General features: G+C 45.4%; 1 protein-coding gene across 7 annotated transcripts in view; it reads right to left on the bottom strand.

Moving 5' to 3' along the window:
* UBAP2 (ubiquitin associated protein 2) overlaps nt 1-15,529 on the bottom strand; it is a 124,950-nt gene that overhangs the window by 79,740 nt on the left and 29,681 nt on the right. For all 7 annotated transcript variants that reach the window (XM_090037601.1, XM_090037603.1, XM_090037600.1 and 4 more), the window contains exons 2-4: nt 14,282-14,421; nt 5,655-5,732; nt 3,265-3,375 (exon numbers count right to left, since the gene is read on the bottom strand). In XM_090037601.1, the coding sequence (XP_089893727.1) occupies nt 3,265-3,375; nt 5,655-5,732; nt 14,282-14,380 (288 nt within the window). In that variant the 5' untranslated portion in view covers nt 14,381-14,421. The remainder of the gene's footprint in view (nt 1-3,264; nt 3,376-5,654; nt 5,733-14,281; nt 14,422-15,529) is intronic.

Raw genomic sequence — 15,529 nt, 5'->3', positions numbered from 1 at the left:
TACAGGGCCAATTTAGGTGAAGCACAGCAAGAACCTGAATTCAGAGTTGCTCAAACAGGATATTGTATGGCATGTAAGGGATATTAGTTCATTCACAGTGCAAAACTTGATTCCCACCCAATGCAGGAGAATTGCCATAGGGTTGCAAGTGTGATGGCAAGATGAAAAGATGTTAGATGCTGAAATCCTCAAAGAGTTTTAAATGCATCACCAAGAAAATGCAGAGAACCCAAGAATTAGTCCTTAAGGGTTTAATTAAGATGGGCTGGGTCTCAAAAAGTGTTGCCATTAGGGTGCCAAGATAGAAGACATGTACAAGAGTGACAAGAAATTAGTTCACAACAAACTCCCAGGGCCCTTTAGATTATTTCTGTATCACCTCCAGAGTCACAAAACTAGGCAGTGGGGCAGGCTCAGGTTAGAGCCAGTCAGGTACACATCTCCACCTTGCACACCACCATCTCAAACTAGCGTGTCAAGGAGCAGGCAGGGCCACACAAGGCTCCTCTCCAAGCAGTGCTCTTGGTTTTGGTCTCAAGACAAGCTGGGCATAGCTTTGGAAGGTGGCTTTCCATTCTTTCTATGGAGCCCTAGGAGGTGATGTCCCCCAAGCAGGGAAAGAGAGATGTGGTCCTGGAAACGGGGGCTACTGCAGAGTCGACTTAAAACTGATCCTTACTTTCTTCTCACCAATTCTGGTGAAGTCTCTACCAGGGGAGGAAATAATTCCTAAAGCAGCTGCCCAAGTGTTGCTGAGGGTTAAGCAATGACTATAGGAGCAATGGATACATCAGGCCCTTGATCTCCACAAATAAAAAGTTTTTCAAATAACTACTGGGGTGAGGGGGATTCATTAAGCTATTTAGTGGTATCGAGGCAAATCAGCGAGGACAGAAACCCGACTTCCTCCAGGAATGTCCTCCAAAGCAGACACTTACGCTTCCCATTGGCAGGTGAGATTTCAGAGGAGGCGAGCCAGTGATAAAACACATCATTACCAACCACAGTCAGCTAAGTAACCAAAGTTTTCAACTGACACTGTCCAAAGCAGCTGCATGCCTGACCTTGAAAAAGCAGTGCAACAACCAAGGCCTTCTTTGATGAAATTGCTGGTCTTATCTTAGGTGGGAGGATGGATAGTTTGAAGGACCCACTCACACTGTAGCCAATAAAGCAACTAGTCGGGCATGACAGAGAGAGAGGGGCTGATGAAAGTAATACATTCAACTAAACAGTTCGGCATGCAGAAGTATGCCCCACTTTCTCTACAGGCTTCAATGCCCCCAGAAAAGATCATCAATACTGCTGGAGGTGGGGAACGCCAATGAAACAGTCCCAGACGTCCCCCACGCTGTATGGAGGCTCGAGACTGAGAAAGCAAAGAGGTTTACTGACAATGCTGAAAGGACTACCAATTGAACTATGAACCATTTTCCCCTGCTTTACTGCCTTCTCAGCCACATTGAGTATTTCCTTTTAATTCTCGCTCCCCCCAAGCAAAAAACACAGTAGAAAAAAGAACCAAGGTTAAGCCGCAGAATAGGGGATGAGCAGGAACCTTAACACTAGACGTCAGCTCCCACAATCGGTACCACTGCCACCAGCACTTCAGATCTCGTTGCAGAAAACCGAGATGGGGTAGGGTGGCCCAACAGGGTGCCTATTCTTAGCATCTGGCAGCCCAAAATCCTCCCAGAAAAAAAATGAGGAACACCACCATGAGAGACAAGTATTTCACCACTTTCCCATGATATAGAAACCTTCTCATGTTTTTCCTCCTTTTTCTGCTTTCTTGACTTCAAGCCTCTAAAGCACTGTAATTCTACATATACGTGTAGAACACACAGAAAATTAGAACTGCTCGACAATGCCCATCCTGTAATGTCTTTCAACAAAAGACTTCAGAGCACTGCTTGATGATACATGATGAAAGCTCGCACTTCGCCCATCACTGACTGGTCTGCATCCCCACCATGGTAAATGACATGTTTGGAGGGGCTCCCCCATGATAAAAGGGCTCTGCTGTGTAAATCAGAGTGCCGGTTATACTGTTTCTAACTTGCAGACAACCAGCTCAGAAAAAGTTTTCCAAATTAGTAAAGACAATTCACTAACAAGGAAATAATGTGTTAATAATTAATAATGTGTTAAATAGATTTCACTATTTGTATTGTATTATCAAGGGAAGTATTTTCAACTTGAACACCAAGACTGCTAAAAAACATAAACAAGATAGAAACCGAAGAAACTTATTCAAAGAAAGCTGATTTCTACTGGAACCGATTAAAGCCACCATTTGTGCAGCAAGCACACCTCTGCTTCAGAGGATCTCCACACTTAAAACAAAAACACAGACAAAGTATAACCTGTTATCTACTTAAGAATTTCCTTTGAACTAGAAAAGGATCGTGATCTGCGATGCTCCCTGTACTTCAGATACTGAAGCCAGAAAACTTCTGCACTCAGCAGACTCATACATCTTAGCACTGATAAAGCTCAGGGGATAAAGGAATGGATTTGGGTTTAGAAAGTAAGTGAAGTCCAAGTTTCCATCTTCAGTAAGCAGAGAAGAGGAGCAGACTGTCCCATGTTATATACATTTTATAAAATTTATGAAACAGCTTCCCAGAAACCACTTCAACCACAGCAATACCATATATTAAATATAGGTTTAAAGATGCCCATGCTTTCTTCTGTAGGAAGGGTCCATTCTCATGAGCATATTAATGAAACGAGCAGTGAGCTATCTGCCATGTCCTGCTGTGGCATTATCTGAGTTTTGATAAACTCCTTGGGACAGGGACCTTATCTGAATTTTAAACCTGCAAGGTATAATACGGATCTATGGAGATGTACAATTTATCCATGTGGCTGCCACCCTTGCTAATGAAATTTGACATCCAAGGCAAAAACAACATTTCTTACCCTGGATCATCTCCATGAGCCTGAGACTTCATACTGACTACAGACAAAGCAGCACCAAGTATGACTGAATTTGTCATCAACTCCCAAATGCAAGAGGAATGGAAGTGTTACATGCCCAACTCAGCAAGAAAGCAACAGGATAACATTTTTTAAAGCTTAATTTGATTTCCAAGACGTGTGTATGCCTTCATTTTTCTCTGAAGGGGCACTGGCAAGAGAGAAGAGAGCGGGCACAGGTTCTTGAGATCAAGTGCTTGAGTTTACCACCAGCCCACTCCTACGAAGTGGGGCAAGCACCAAAACAGAAGTAAGCAATTTCATTCACAGACAAATCCTTACTGTGTCTGAACTTCCTTCCAGCAAGATGTTGATTGCTCTGTTCACATCCCCATTACAATCATGTAGTGCCACTATGCACTCATCCTGGTTCTTCCCCGTCACTTCCATCAGCTGGTAAAAAAAAAAAAAAAGAAAAAAAAGTACAGACATGTTCAAAGTCATTATTAGATGAAAACAGGCAAGAATTAGTGCAACTGCAAATATCCAGAAAGCAAGCAAGCTATGCCTTAAACACAGCATTTCAGTTAAAATTGTTTCACCCCTAAAAGTCACCTCAATTTTATATCCATTAGGACAAAAACACAAGCTTCTTCTAAATGGTGACCTAAAAGACCTGACATTTGCCAAGATCTGAGCTCACATTTCTGGATTTCTCTGATTTTTATTAAGTTTGAAATTTACAGGCAAATGTACCAGGAATATCACATATGCAAAAGTTACCGTGCAGGTACGTGATACAGACCTCCCTATGAAAAGTTTTGAAATCCTATTTCTTTCTTCATCCAAAAGATTCACAAAAGCTAAAAGGATGCATTATATAACCTTACAGAGGAACACAGATTCTGACCCACACTCATCCACTACTTTGATCACTAAGCTCAGTTATTAAAATGCAGAAATCAGGAACGGAAAGAATGCAGGAAAAAGAAAGAATTACATTTAAAGACAAACTGGGCTTTATAAATGAAAACTAAGAAGTGGCCCTGAAAGCAAGGGAACAGATATAAAACAATCACTCTGACCCATCCCACCAAGCAGGTGGACTGCCACATTCAGCCCCAGCTGAAGGCTGCTGTCTTCACTTGAAGTGTATCCCCAAAAGCAACACACTGGAGCTAGGGATAACATCACAAACAGACCCAGCAGTATAAAGAATTCAGCTCACAGTTCTGCCTTGGATGTCAGCTATGTTATCAGCTATATCTGGATAATCAGAAGGCTAAGTACGTGCACCCAAAATCTTGGCATGGATGTAGGAAAGGAATTCATGCAAAGCAGCTTGCTTTCATAATGCAGTGATTTGTAGCATTAAGCCTAGGCATGGTCTTAATGACCTAGGAGCTCAGGGTTGTTGGCTTTTTTTTTTTTATTATTATTATTTTAAATAAGGCTTCAGTTCACCTTTAAGCTGTTTAAACTTGCACTTTTCCTGAAAAGCAGCCAAGGTATTAGCAAACTTGGTTTACACAGGTGATAAATGCTTCCTGAGTGCATATGCAAAGAAGCTGAATACATTCTTTATCCTATGGATTATGAAGTACTAGCAAGTCACTGAAGGAACACCATATCTTAGGAGACCAGGGTGTGAACCTGGGTTTGCTGGCTAAAAGATGATCTATATAGGGAAATCTGTCAGCATAAAGTATACTGCTAACATTATGTCAGATACCCTCTTTCATAGATTTTCATAGACATTAGGGCTGGAAGGGACCTCGGGAGATCATCGAGTCCAGCCCCCTGCCCAAAGGGGACACTCTTCATGGTGTAAGAATGCCTCTTTCTGTTCTAGGTGATGTCACTTTAGTAATGGTTTAAACCAAACCAGAAATAGTCACTTTGAGTCCAAATGTATGAGTGTTCATATGAGGAGTTATACTAGGGTGACTCCACAAGCACAACTAAGGTGGTAAATTTTCATACATTGAGAAGCCCTGAGGCTTAACCCTGACAATTTCAGCAAAGCAATGGCAGAATAGGACAAGCGGCCAGGAAAATATGCCTAGGGCTGGGATTCCTGGCAGGGTTCTGCAGTTTGAATGGCTTGTTGTATGTGGACTGCTCTAGATGCAGGCCAGAATACTGTTTTACCCATGTGCAATGTGAATGTTTCTTGTGAAATGAGTTTGCTGCATTGAAATTAGGCTACACAGTGCTACAGCTTTGGAGCATCTAGACACTTGTGCATATGGCACCTATCTGCTAACATAGCAGGCTGTGACGTCTGTGCTCCAAAATCTGTATGAGCAGGTGCTTCCCTTTCTGAGTGAAGCTGCAAGGGGTGGCTCCAATTAACAAAGCCCCATATCTTCCAAAATGTGTCCACCTGGAAGACCACCCCCTTCCCCACCACCTTGTCAATACAGCCATAGCTGTGATCAGTGGATGCAGTTGGGTTGGTTTAAAATGGGAGATTACAGACAAAGCATTTTCCAGGTGGGATCCTGTGTTCTGGAATTTGCTTCTCCAGCAGGAACCCTGCAAGGCCTTTTCTCCCACTCTCTTCCCACACACACTGGACTTAAAGGGTTGGGTAGAAGACTGAAGGATACAGTTTGAGGAGGGAGCAATTTGTCTGAAGCTGTCAAAAGCGAGAGCAAAACACAGGCATCAAGGACTAGAATGAAATGGCATATAAAACCAATGTGTCAGCAGTAACATGAAAAACATACTTGTTTCACTTTATCTTCAAAATCTGCATCGTTCTTATCATAGATCATCTGAGCAAGGCGAATCTGTTCCGCTGTTGCCTGAAACATGCAAATATCCAGTAAGGTTCTCAAGGAGTTACAGAAAAGTTACCCATAAAACACAAAACACTTGCATCTCTGTCACTCCCAACAGACACCATTTTTGCTTCCTAGATTTTAAAGAGGAAAACAGACTTTGAGGTTACATGGCGAATAAAATAAAAGCAGGCCTCATCAGACTGTCTTTAAAATCAGTGGTTTTAGTGTGACAGAAGTAAACCTCTCTACTCAATACCCATGACCATCAGGGAACATAGTTCAAGGTAATCACGTAGAAAAGCCCTGACCTAGTAACAGAATAACACCTCTTGGCAAGTCCTGGCCTTCACCCAAATTGTACCTAGTTGTACCTGCTACACATCTATGTCACAAATGGCTTCACAAGGAAAAACAGTGGTGTTACAGGTTTTAAAATAACCTCACCTCTGGTCCTTTCATTGTCCCATCTACTTACAGCTCTTCAGCGTTGCTACCAGGCATCTGGACGGTGCTATAAACATAATCTTTTAAGGTTTCACTTGAACTACCTCCCTTTTTTTTTTTACCCCCTTGTAAGCTAGTACTTGCTTCCTTTGCCTCAAAATATTTGTCAACAGCTGTTACAATTGGTGGAACATTTGGTGCCCTGGACAACAGAACCAGACTGGCAACTTGTCAGATGCCTTAAGAGCCACACTGAATCAAGCATAACACAAAGCAAATTGTAGATGCCTGTCTTTTTTACAAACAGATGAGCAGCCCTAAGACACTAGTGGCTTCCATCACGCAGGGCTAAAGTTTGATAGATCACATGGCAGTCGGGGATCTCCTCGCTCTGCAAGCAGCACCTCCAGAGGAAGGCAGAAGAGGACTGCAAGACCACATTTTACCTGCTGGCCTTATGCTACTGCTTCCCTAAAATGATCATTGCAACCTGCTGGAGACAATAACTGAGATAGGACTGGGATCCCCGTCATATGCTGATGCATCAAGAAAGACTTCTTAGTAAAAAAGGAACCTTAGTTATCAATGGAAGAACATAAGCAAAAGCCTACTGCTGATGTTGAATCTTAGGACTGGAAAACCATCTTCAGAAAGGATTCACAGCAGAGTCCCACTCTTTGAGAGCCTGAGTCAGTCACTACTTCCATGAAAAAGACTATGCTGTTAGGAGTTTACCGCAAAAACAAGCTTCAAAAGGGGAGAAAGCTATCACTTCTGTGACAAGTCTAAACATTGAGGAGAGTCTAAAAATTGCTCTCAACAGATCTCTCTCTCAGCTGCTGCTGTACCGAGCAGTCGCTGCAGCTGTCCCAATTCCTTGAGGAAAGTGTCACTTGCAACGATGCGAAGTCAAGTTCCAGGACAATCGCGGCTGGTTCATGCAGTACTTAGCGCATTGTACTTTGCATTTTCAAGGTGCTATGCATAACATTTTCTCACAACCTCCATCAGTGTCAGGAATGAAAGTATTCAGGAGTTCTTAACTCCCAGTCCCACGTGCAATGTAACAGACCACGCCGCCTTAATTAAAATACATGATATTCAGATTAGAAGACTAGCACATACGCATCTAACAAAATCCAAGAAACTGTTAAAAATAGTTCTTACAAGTCTACTAATATTTTTAGAGACAGAGTCATGTAAAATAAAGCCCAGTTGCTCAGGCTTATCTAGTAGTGCAGTACCCCTGTCATACTGAGGCACCTGCTATTTCCCAGTTACTACAGACCTTGTCACTAACATGCCAGTGAAAAACTATTTAGATAGCAATCAGCAAATAATGGCATCCATGCACAGAGAGGATTGCATATTGGAAAGAAGCAGCAAGCTATGAAGGTTAACTCGCAATAATTCCTTAATATTTTTTAAGAACTAAATGCACTATTAGAAGGCAAAGAGAAAATATTATTTTTGGAATATAATATAATATATGACGGGTATCTCCAGTCCACTTGCATATGTAAAAGCTTTGCCCACACTAGGATTTTTCTGACTTGTAAATTTCCAACAGCCCAAACACCATTAAGTGTCAAACCCCTTATCTGTAGTGTAGACAGGGTTCAAGCATTTTACCACTGTTAGATCACTGCCAGATGACCAGCAGTGAAGATGCACTGATTTGGAATTAATAGTGCCTATACATACACACATCTATACAAACACACACCTACACACACACAGGATAAGTGCAAAGTCCTGCACTTGGGACACAACAATCCCATGCATTGGGACAGGCTGGGACCAACTGGGTAAGCAACAGCTCTGCAAAAAGGACCTGGGGGGTTACCTAAAGAGAGAGTGGAAACTTCATCCTGGCAGGTTTTTAAGGCCCAGCTAGACAAACCCCTTAGTGGAATAATTGAGTTGGGGCTGATTCTTCTTTGAGCAGGGGGTTGGACTAGATCAGGGGTGGGTAAAATACAGCATGCGGCCCATGGAGGGGCTTTGTCTGGGTTACGGTAGGTCCCTTGGTACCACCTGGCCCAGGCACCATCTGGCAGTGGTGCGTCCTGCCGCCCCCGGGCACACACCGGGGCTGGGGCGAGTCCACGGCTGAACTACCTTTCTAGGCAACCCAGGCAGTGGCGGCTCCAGCCCTCCGGTACCAGCAGAGACCCATGTGCACAGCCCCAACCCGCCCTGACCTACGCTCGCTCCAGACTCGCCCACCCAGGCTGAGCAGCAACAGCACTGGACAGAAACCGTTGCTCAGCGTGGGGGGAAAGTGGTCTCCTCCCCTCTGCCAGGTCCTTCCTGCTGCAGCCGCCCAGGCTGCCCTGTGTCTCTGCCGCCATCACCACTGTCTCCAGACTGCCCAGTGGTGCAGCAGTGGCAGCACAGAGCGCCCGCAGGGCAGCCCGGCATGGGCTCCAAAGAGCTGCAGCACGAACAGCCTGGCAGTGGCGAGGGGCTGCTCTTCAACCCATGCTGAGCAAGTTTCCATCTGTTGCCGCTGCTGCTAAGCCTGGCCATGCAAACCCAGAGCACGTGTGTGGTGGCACTGTGCACGCAGGTCCCTGCCAGTACTGTGCAGCTGGGGCCAGAGGCAGCGGCAGCCGGAAGGAGCCGCTGCCATCTGAGCTGCCTCAAATGGCAGTCCAGCCACAGAGGAGGCCCAGCCCTGCTGCGTGCCCACGGGGCAGCAGGATGTGCCACAGGCAGGGCGTGTAAAGTAGGTGCAGGGAGGGCCGGGGCTGTGCGCACATGTCCCAGCTGGTCCGCTCTGGCAAGGGGTAGTCTGGAATGGGTGCGGGGCAGGGCTGGGTGCTGTTGGCAGTGGTGGGGACATGCTGCACAGCATGCAGGCGCTGGGCTGTTGTGGGGCTGGGGTGAATGCTGACCACTTCCTCCCACAACAATATACAAGAGTAGGAGTTCATTTTGAGCTATTATGCAATCACCTCTGTATATACAGTGCAAACATGCACAAGTCAGGACAACATTTTTTTATAAAATAAAATTCAAATGTGCTGTTGCTGATGTTTGATTTTTAGTATATAATTTGTTTCTTTTCCGGTTCCAAGATGGCAAACCCTCTTCCCAAAAGCAGTACTTTCAGGGGCAAGAAGAAGGACTTCTGGTGGCAAAGGTCAGAGGTTTGGGTGCGGGACTTCCAGTCCCAAGATGACAACCGGGGGCAGGGCACCTGTCAAGGGACAGAGCTACCCTTGCGGCCCTCGACAGCTCACCAAAACTCATTAAGTGGCCTTCCAGCCAAAATAATTGCCCACCCCTGGACTATATGACCTCCTGAGGTCCCTACCAACCCTAATTTTCTATGATTTCCAGTGGCCATCTGTCTCACCTTTAATGGTTAAGTGCCACCTCTCTAGATTACTGGACCAACTTTTTTGGAATTGGTGTAAGACCTTTTTATCTGTTTTTAATAACTGGCAATGTAAGCCACTGTAAGCCTTTTGGGGGAATGCAGCACAGAAGTCAAACAAACTTTATATTTGAGAGAGCTGATAGACAATCTCTCATATCTGTGGAAGGACATTTTGTGCCCCAAACCTTGTATATCAGTCCTCTCAGCTACAAAAACAAAAAAAGTTCAATAAAAGATCTTGTCAAAAAATCTTGCTTCTCTCATATTCCTTGGACTGTCACAGCTACAACCCCTCTCTATAGTTAGCTTTGTATTAGCCCACAAAAACAGTACTTTCATGATAACCATGATTCAGAAAATGTTAACATGTTGAAACAGGTCCTCAGCATCCATGCAGAACACCTCATCTTTGCAGCAATAATCAGTAAATAGTTAAAAATCCTCTTGAATCCATCTACAGCTGCCAAAAGACAAACATCGGTATGCCAAAAACACAAAATTAAGCAACAAGAACAGGGACAGAAGAAACATGAGAATGGCACATTAGTTTTACTGTGGTCCAGGGACAAATGAAAAGTGAAATTAAAATCAGCATGAAAATTGCAGGTGTTTGAGGAGCATCTAGGTTGACAGCAAACAAACGTAGATTTGGAAAAATGAATAAATGGTGACCAGATAGTGAAGTACTATGCGTTTCTTTTGGCTTGTAAACACTTCCAGAGAAAAATATCAATCTGAAGAAAGCATTCAAGAGCAGTATACAGAGAGAACAGAACAGACAGTTCTTAAATAAGCAGCTTTTCAACTGACCAAACTAGCACCATTTTATGCAAGGGGAGAAAAGAAGAATTTGGCCACAAGACAGGAAAACCTCAGAAGGACTTACTCTAAGCCCAGCTGTTCAGTTATAAAAACACAACTGCTCTGAGTAAAAACCACTTCCAAGAGTCAGCATGTTAATGCAAGCCACCCATCTGAACAAACTAGGGAATGCAGATGAGAAAAGGGAAACTTGAGATTATAAACTAAACATAATAGGCAGGATTCAGCCTCTCCATATTACAAGTCAACCCAAGTATTGACATAGGCATCCTTTCTCCATGAGCCGGTTTAGTCCACTGCATTTCCAGGCAAACAGGCCCATTAAGAGAAAGAGGCTCCCATCTGCCCAGCAGAAATGGGGAACAACTCCTACAACACGGTGAAGTTTTCCAGAAGCATCCAGCATGGAGAACAGCAGGAGCTGGCAGGTCTGCAGTCATTTTGGACATCTTGGTCACTTAATTTCTTGGTGCTTAATTTCTCTTTCCTCCAATCCCAAGGAATGTTGTTGAGGTCCAAAACAACAGGGAAATGGTCCAAGTCCTTCAGTCATCAGCATCAGCCTCACTAACTGAAAATATGCTGCTTTAAAAACATCCACTGGGCCATCTTCCTTGCTTCACTTCTTGCAAGGACACTCCACATTCAACAGGATTAGTCACAGAATCAAAGAAAATCAGGGTGGGAAGGGACATGAGGAGGTCACATCTAGTCCAACCCCCTGCTCAAAGCAGGACCAGCCCCAACTACATCACCCCAGCCAAGACTTTGTCTACCCGAGGTCTTAAAGACCTCCAAGGATGGGGACTCCATCACCTCTCTGGGTAACCTGTTCCAGTGCTTTGCCACCCTTAAAGTTTTTCTTATCATCTAAATTTCAATTTCTCTGGCTGCAACTTGAGCCCATTGCTCCTTGTTCTGTTATCTCCCCCACTGAGAACAGTCCAGCTCCATCCTCTCTTCTGCAAACTAAATCAGTCCAGTTCCCTCAGCCTCTCCTCACTAGTCCTGTCCCCCAGCTCCCTAACCATTTTCACTGGCCTCTGCTGGACTCTCTCCAATGTGCCCAAAACTGGACACAGGACTCCAGATGTGGCCTTCCCAGTGCCGATAAAAGGGAAAGAGTCACTGCCCTGGATCTCTTGGCAACGCTCCTACCAATGCAGCTCAGGATGCCGGTAGCCTTCTTCGCAATAAGGGCACACTGCTGACCCTGTTCAGCTTATTGTCCACTGTCACCCCCAGGTCCTTTTCTGCAGAGCTGCTACTTGTACAGGCTGGGGACCAACTGGCTCAGTGCACAGAATTGTTCCCCCTTAAGTGAAAGACTTTGCACTTGTCCTTATTGAACTTCATGAGGTTTCTTTTGGTCCAATCCTCCTATCTGTCAAGGTCTCTCTGAAGCCTAGCCCTGCCCTTCTGCGTATCCACTCCCTCAGCTTGGTGTCATCAGCAAATCTGCTTGAGGGCACACTCCACCTTATCTCCCAGGTCACAGATAAAAATAGTGAACAAAACCGGGCCCAGGACTGACCCCTGGGGCACTCTACTTGATACCAGCTACTGACCAGACAGTGATCCATTGACTACTACCCTTTGAATGTGATGATCCAGCCCGTTTTCTATCCACATTACAGTCCCCTCATCCAACTCATACATTCTTAGCTTGCTTGCAAGAAAGTTGTGGGAGACCACATCAAAAGCCTTGAAGTCAAGGTATGTCACACCCACTGGTCTCCCTACATCCACAGAGCCTGTCATCTTATTACAGAAGGCAATCAGGTTGATCGGGCATGACTTGCCCTTGGTGAATCTATACTGACTGTTCCTTATCACCTCCTTCTAAGTACTTAGAAATGGATTCTTCAAAGATCTGCTCCATGATTTTTCCCAGGACTGAGATGAGGCTGACTAGTCTATACTTCCCTGGATCCTCCTTCCCTTTCTTAAGATGGGCACTATATTTGCCCTTTTCTAATGGTCCAGGACCTCTCCCAATCACCATGAGTTTTCAAAGATGATGGCCAATGGCTCTGCAATCACACAGACCAACTCCCTCAGCACCCTTGGGTGCATCCCATCCAGCACCATGGACTTTTGAGTGTCCTGCTTTTCTCAATAGTCCCTAAACTTGTTCTTTTGCCACAGTTGGCTGCTCACCTCCCCAAATTGTGCTCCCCAGTGCAGTAATCTGGGAGCTGACCCTGCCTGTGAAGACTGAGGTGAAAAAGGCACCGAGCACTTCAGCCTTTTCTGCATCCTCTTGTCACTAGGTTTCCTCCCCCATTTAGTAAAGGACCCTCACTTTCCCTGATCCTCCTCTTGTGGCTGACATACTTGCAGATATGTTTCTTATTACTCTTCACATCTCTTGCTAGCTCCAGCTCTTGCATTAGTAGAAGCATTACCAGCAGATCAAGGGAAGCAATTATTCCCCTCTATTCAGCACTGGTGAGACCACCTCTGCAGTCCTGTGTCCAGTTTCGGGCCCCTCATTACAGAAAGGATGTGGACACACTGGAGAGAGTCCAGAAGAGAGCAATGACTTGTGGAGAGAGGCTGAGGAAACTGGTCTTATTGAGTTTGTAGAAAAGATTGAGGGGGATTGATTAGCAGTCTTCAACTCCCTGCAGGGGGGTGGTGCAAAGAGGATGGAGCTGGACTGTTCTTAGTGGGGGCAGATGACAGAACAAGGAGCAATGGGCTCAAGCTGCAGCAAAGGTGGCTGAGGTTGGATATTGGGAAAAACTCTCCCACTAGTAGGGTGGTGAAGTAGCAGAACAGGTTACTTAAAGAGGTGGTGGAATCTCCATCCTTGTAGGTTTCTAAGACCCAGGTCAACAAAGCCTTGGCTGGGATGATGTAGTTGGGGCTGGTCCTGCTTTGAGCAGGGGGATGGACTAGATGTGACCACCCAAGGTCCCTTCAACGCTCATTTTCTATAATTCTATGATTCTACAATTGCACTTTGGTCTTATGGACTTCATCCCTACATGCCCAAGCTGTCCCAGTTTCCACTTCTTACAAACTTCCTTTTTGTGACTGAGTTTACTGACGAAGTTTTCAGCTAAGCCAAACTGGTCTTCTGCCGTACTTGCTAGTCTTGCTGCACATTCAGGATGGTTTGTTCCTGTACCCTCAATAAAGTTTCTCTGAAGTGCAGCCAGCTCTCCTGGACTACTCTCCTCCTCAGACTGGCTTCCCAGGAGATCCTGTCCATCAGTTTGCTGAGCGAGTCCAAGGCAGCTTTTCTCAAGTCCAGGATCCTTACTCTGCTGCTCTCCTTCCTTCCTTTCCTCAGGATCCTGAACTCAATCATCTCATGGTCACTGCTGCCCAAGCTGCCATCCACTACTACATTCCCCACCAATTCTTCCCTGTTTGTGAACAACATGTCAAGAAGAGCACGGCCCCCAGTTGGCCTCTCCAACACTTGCACCAGGAAATTGTCCCCAGCACTCTCCGAAAACTTTCTGGATTGCCTGTGGTTTGGGGGGCATTTGCTCATGAGCGGCAGACTTTCTGGGTCCTGCTGCAGACACTCATCTCAGTCACTGAGAAAAGCTATTACCACCTACTGGGGGTGCTAAGAGTAACCAGAGACCCTTTAGCATCACAAGTCTCACATTTGAAAGAGCTAAAGTTTGTGAGGATGTCAGAATATCTCAGGCCAAAATCATGGCACCAGGGTAGAGACCAATCTCCTGAAGAACAAGATTAGTGTGGATCCCAGGGGCCCAGCCAGCAGGCAGTTTTGCTCAGTACCCCAAAAGCATGAAAACATGAGCAATCAGACACATTCTCTACACCGAAGCAAGGCTTCTCTTCGTGCTCCCACTCTCAGCCTTTACCAAGCTATAGATTGGATATCAACTGTAATCTTACTCAACCTGCAGAGAGGCTATGCAGCACGTACCTGTACTACTTGTTTCTGTGGTTGTGTTGGCTGTGTGGTTGAAATCTGCGTCTTGTCCCGAGTGCCCCGGGTACGTTCACTGCCCACCGAAGTCATCATATACAGTATATACAAAACAAGGTATGTACAAAATAGAAAATCTGAAAGAACAGAGGAGAAAAACAACAAGTCAGTTGGTTCACCCAGAAAATTGGTTCAGATAGGATACAAATGCAAAGGTTCTCAAGTGTGTTGTATGTATATCATAGGCACGAAGAGTGAATTAAATTCATTGTCTGGGGGATCTGAAACACCCCCATCCTGCCAGTTATTGAGGCCCATTACCTGGGCATCATTTTCAACTCCACCTCTTGCCAGGTCTGCACATCAACCCTCCACCTGATTCTTGCTGATTCTTTCTGTGCATCGTTCAAGATGCAGCCTTTCCCATTCATCCACCACGCAACGCATTCAGCTGTGATCACATCACACCTTGAATTGCTGCAACAAGCTCCTTCCTGGCTTTGACCAATGCCATTTCACTCTCTCTTCAGAGACGGTCCACTGGAAAAAAAACCACTAGCCTGGAAGCCAGGAGACCCAGGTTTGATTTCTTGCCCTGCCACTGACACCCTGTGTGACCTGAAGCAAGTTTCTCTGCAAGACCTATGGAGGAAGCATGCTCACTGCAGGTTTCACCAATTTACTTACGATCTGCAATTCCCCTAATACTCTTGACCAACATTACATTAGGGCAATAGACACAGAATAAACTAACAATATTGCAAAGGCTCTTTTCCTGGGTCATTCCTTTTAACCAGGTCTCCCACCTCTGTCACACCAAACTACGTGACCTCACTTTCAAAGAGCTTCATGGCCTAGCCTGTTTTGTTTGCAACTAAAAGGGGGACAGCAAATTTTCATTTAAAGGCATGATGGGATCTGATCCCTAATCCCAACAACCATGCCTCCAGACATGCCGCATGTCAGGAGGGGCAATTCTTGTGACTGGGGAATCAGTTCCCAATTAGGCCACTGCTAGAAAGGAGCCTGGGGCGCAGATTTCATTCGCAAGTGCTGGACAGGGGCAGTCAAGTGACTCCTGCAGCTGGAAACCATTGGACTTCCCCACTGGGACCCTGAGATCAGGGAGCCTCTCCCCTTGCCCAAAGCCCCACAGGTGTCTAAAGACTGTATATGCAGTTTTAGAAATCCCAGAGCAAGGAGATCCTGGGATCAGAGAGAGGCTGCTGGTGCACCAGGACCTTT

This window comes from Crocodylus siamensis, chromosome 3 (assembly GCF_052110815.1).
Source record: "Crocodylus siamensis isolate JL-2025a chromosome 3, ASM5211081v1, whole genome shotgun sequence".
NCBI lineage: Eukaryota > Metazoa > Chordata > Crocodylia > Crocodylidae > Crocodylus > Crocodylus siamensis.
The sequence above is the reverse complement of the archived record's forward strand: the minus strand, read 5'-3'. Positions and strand labels throughout refer to the sequence as shown.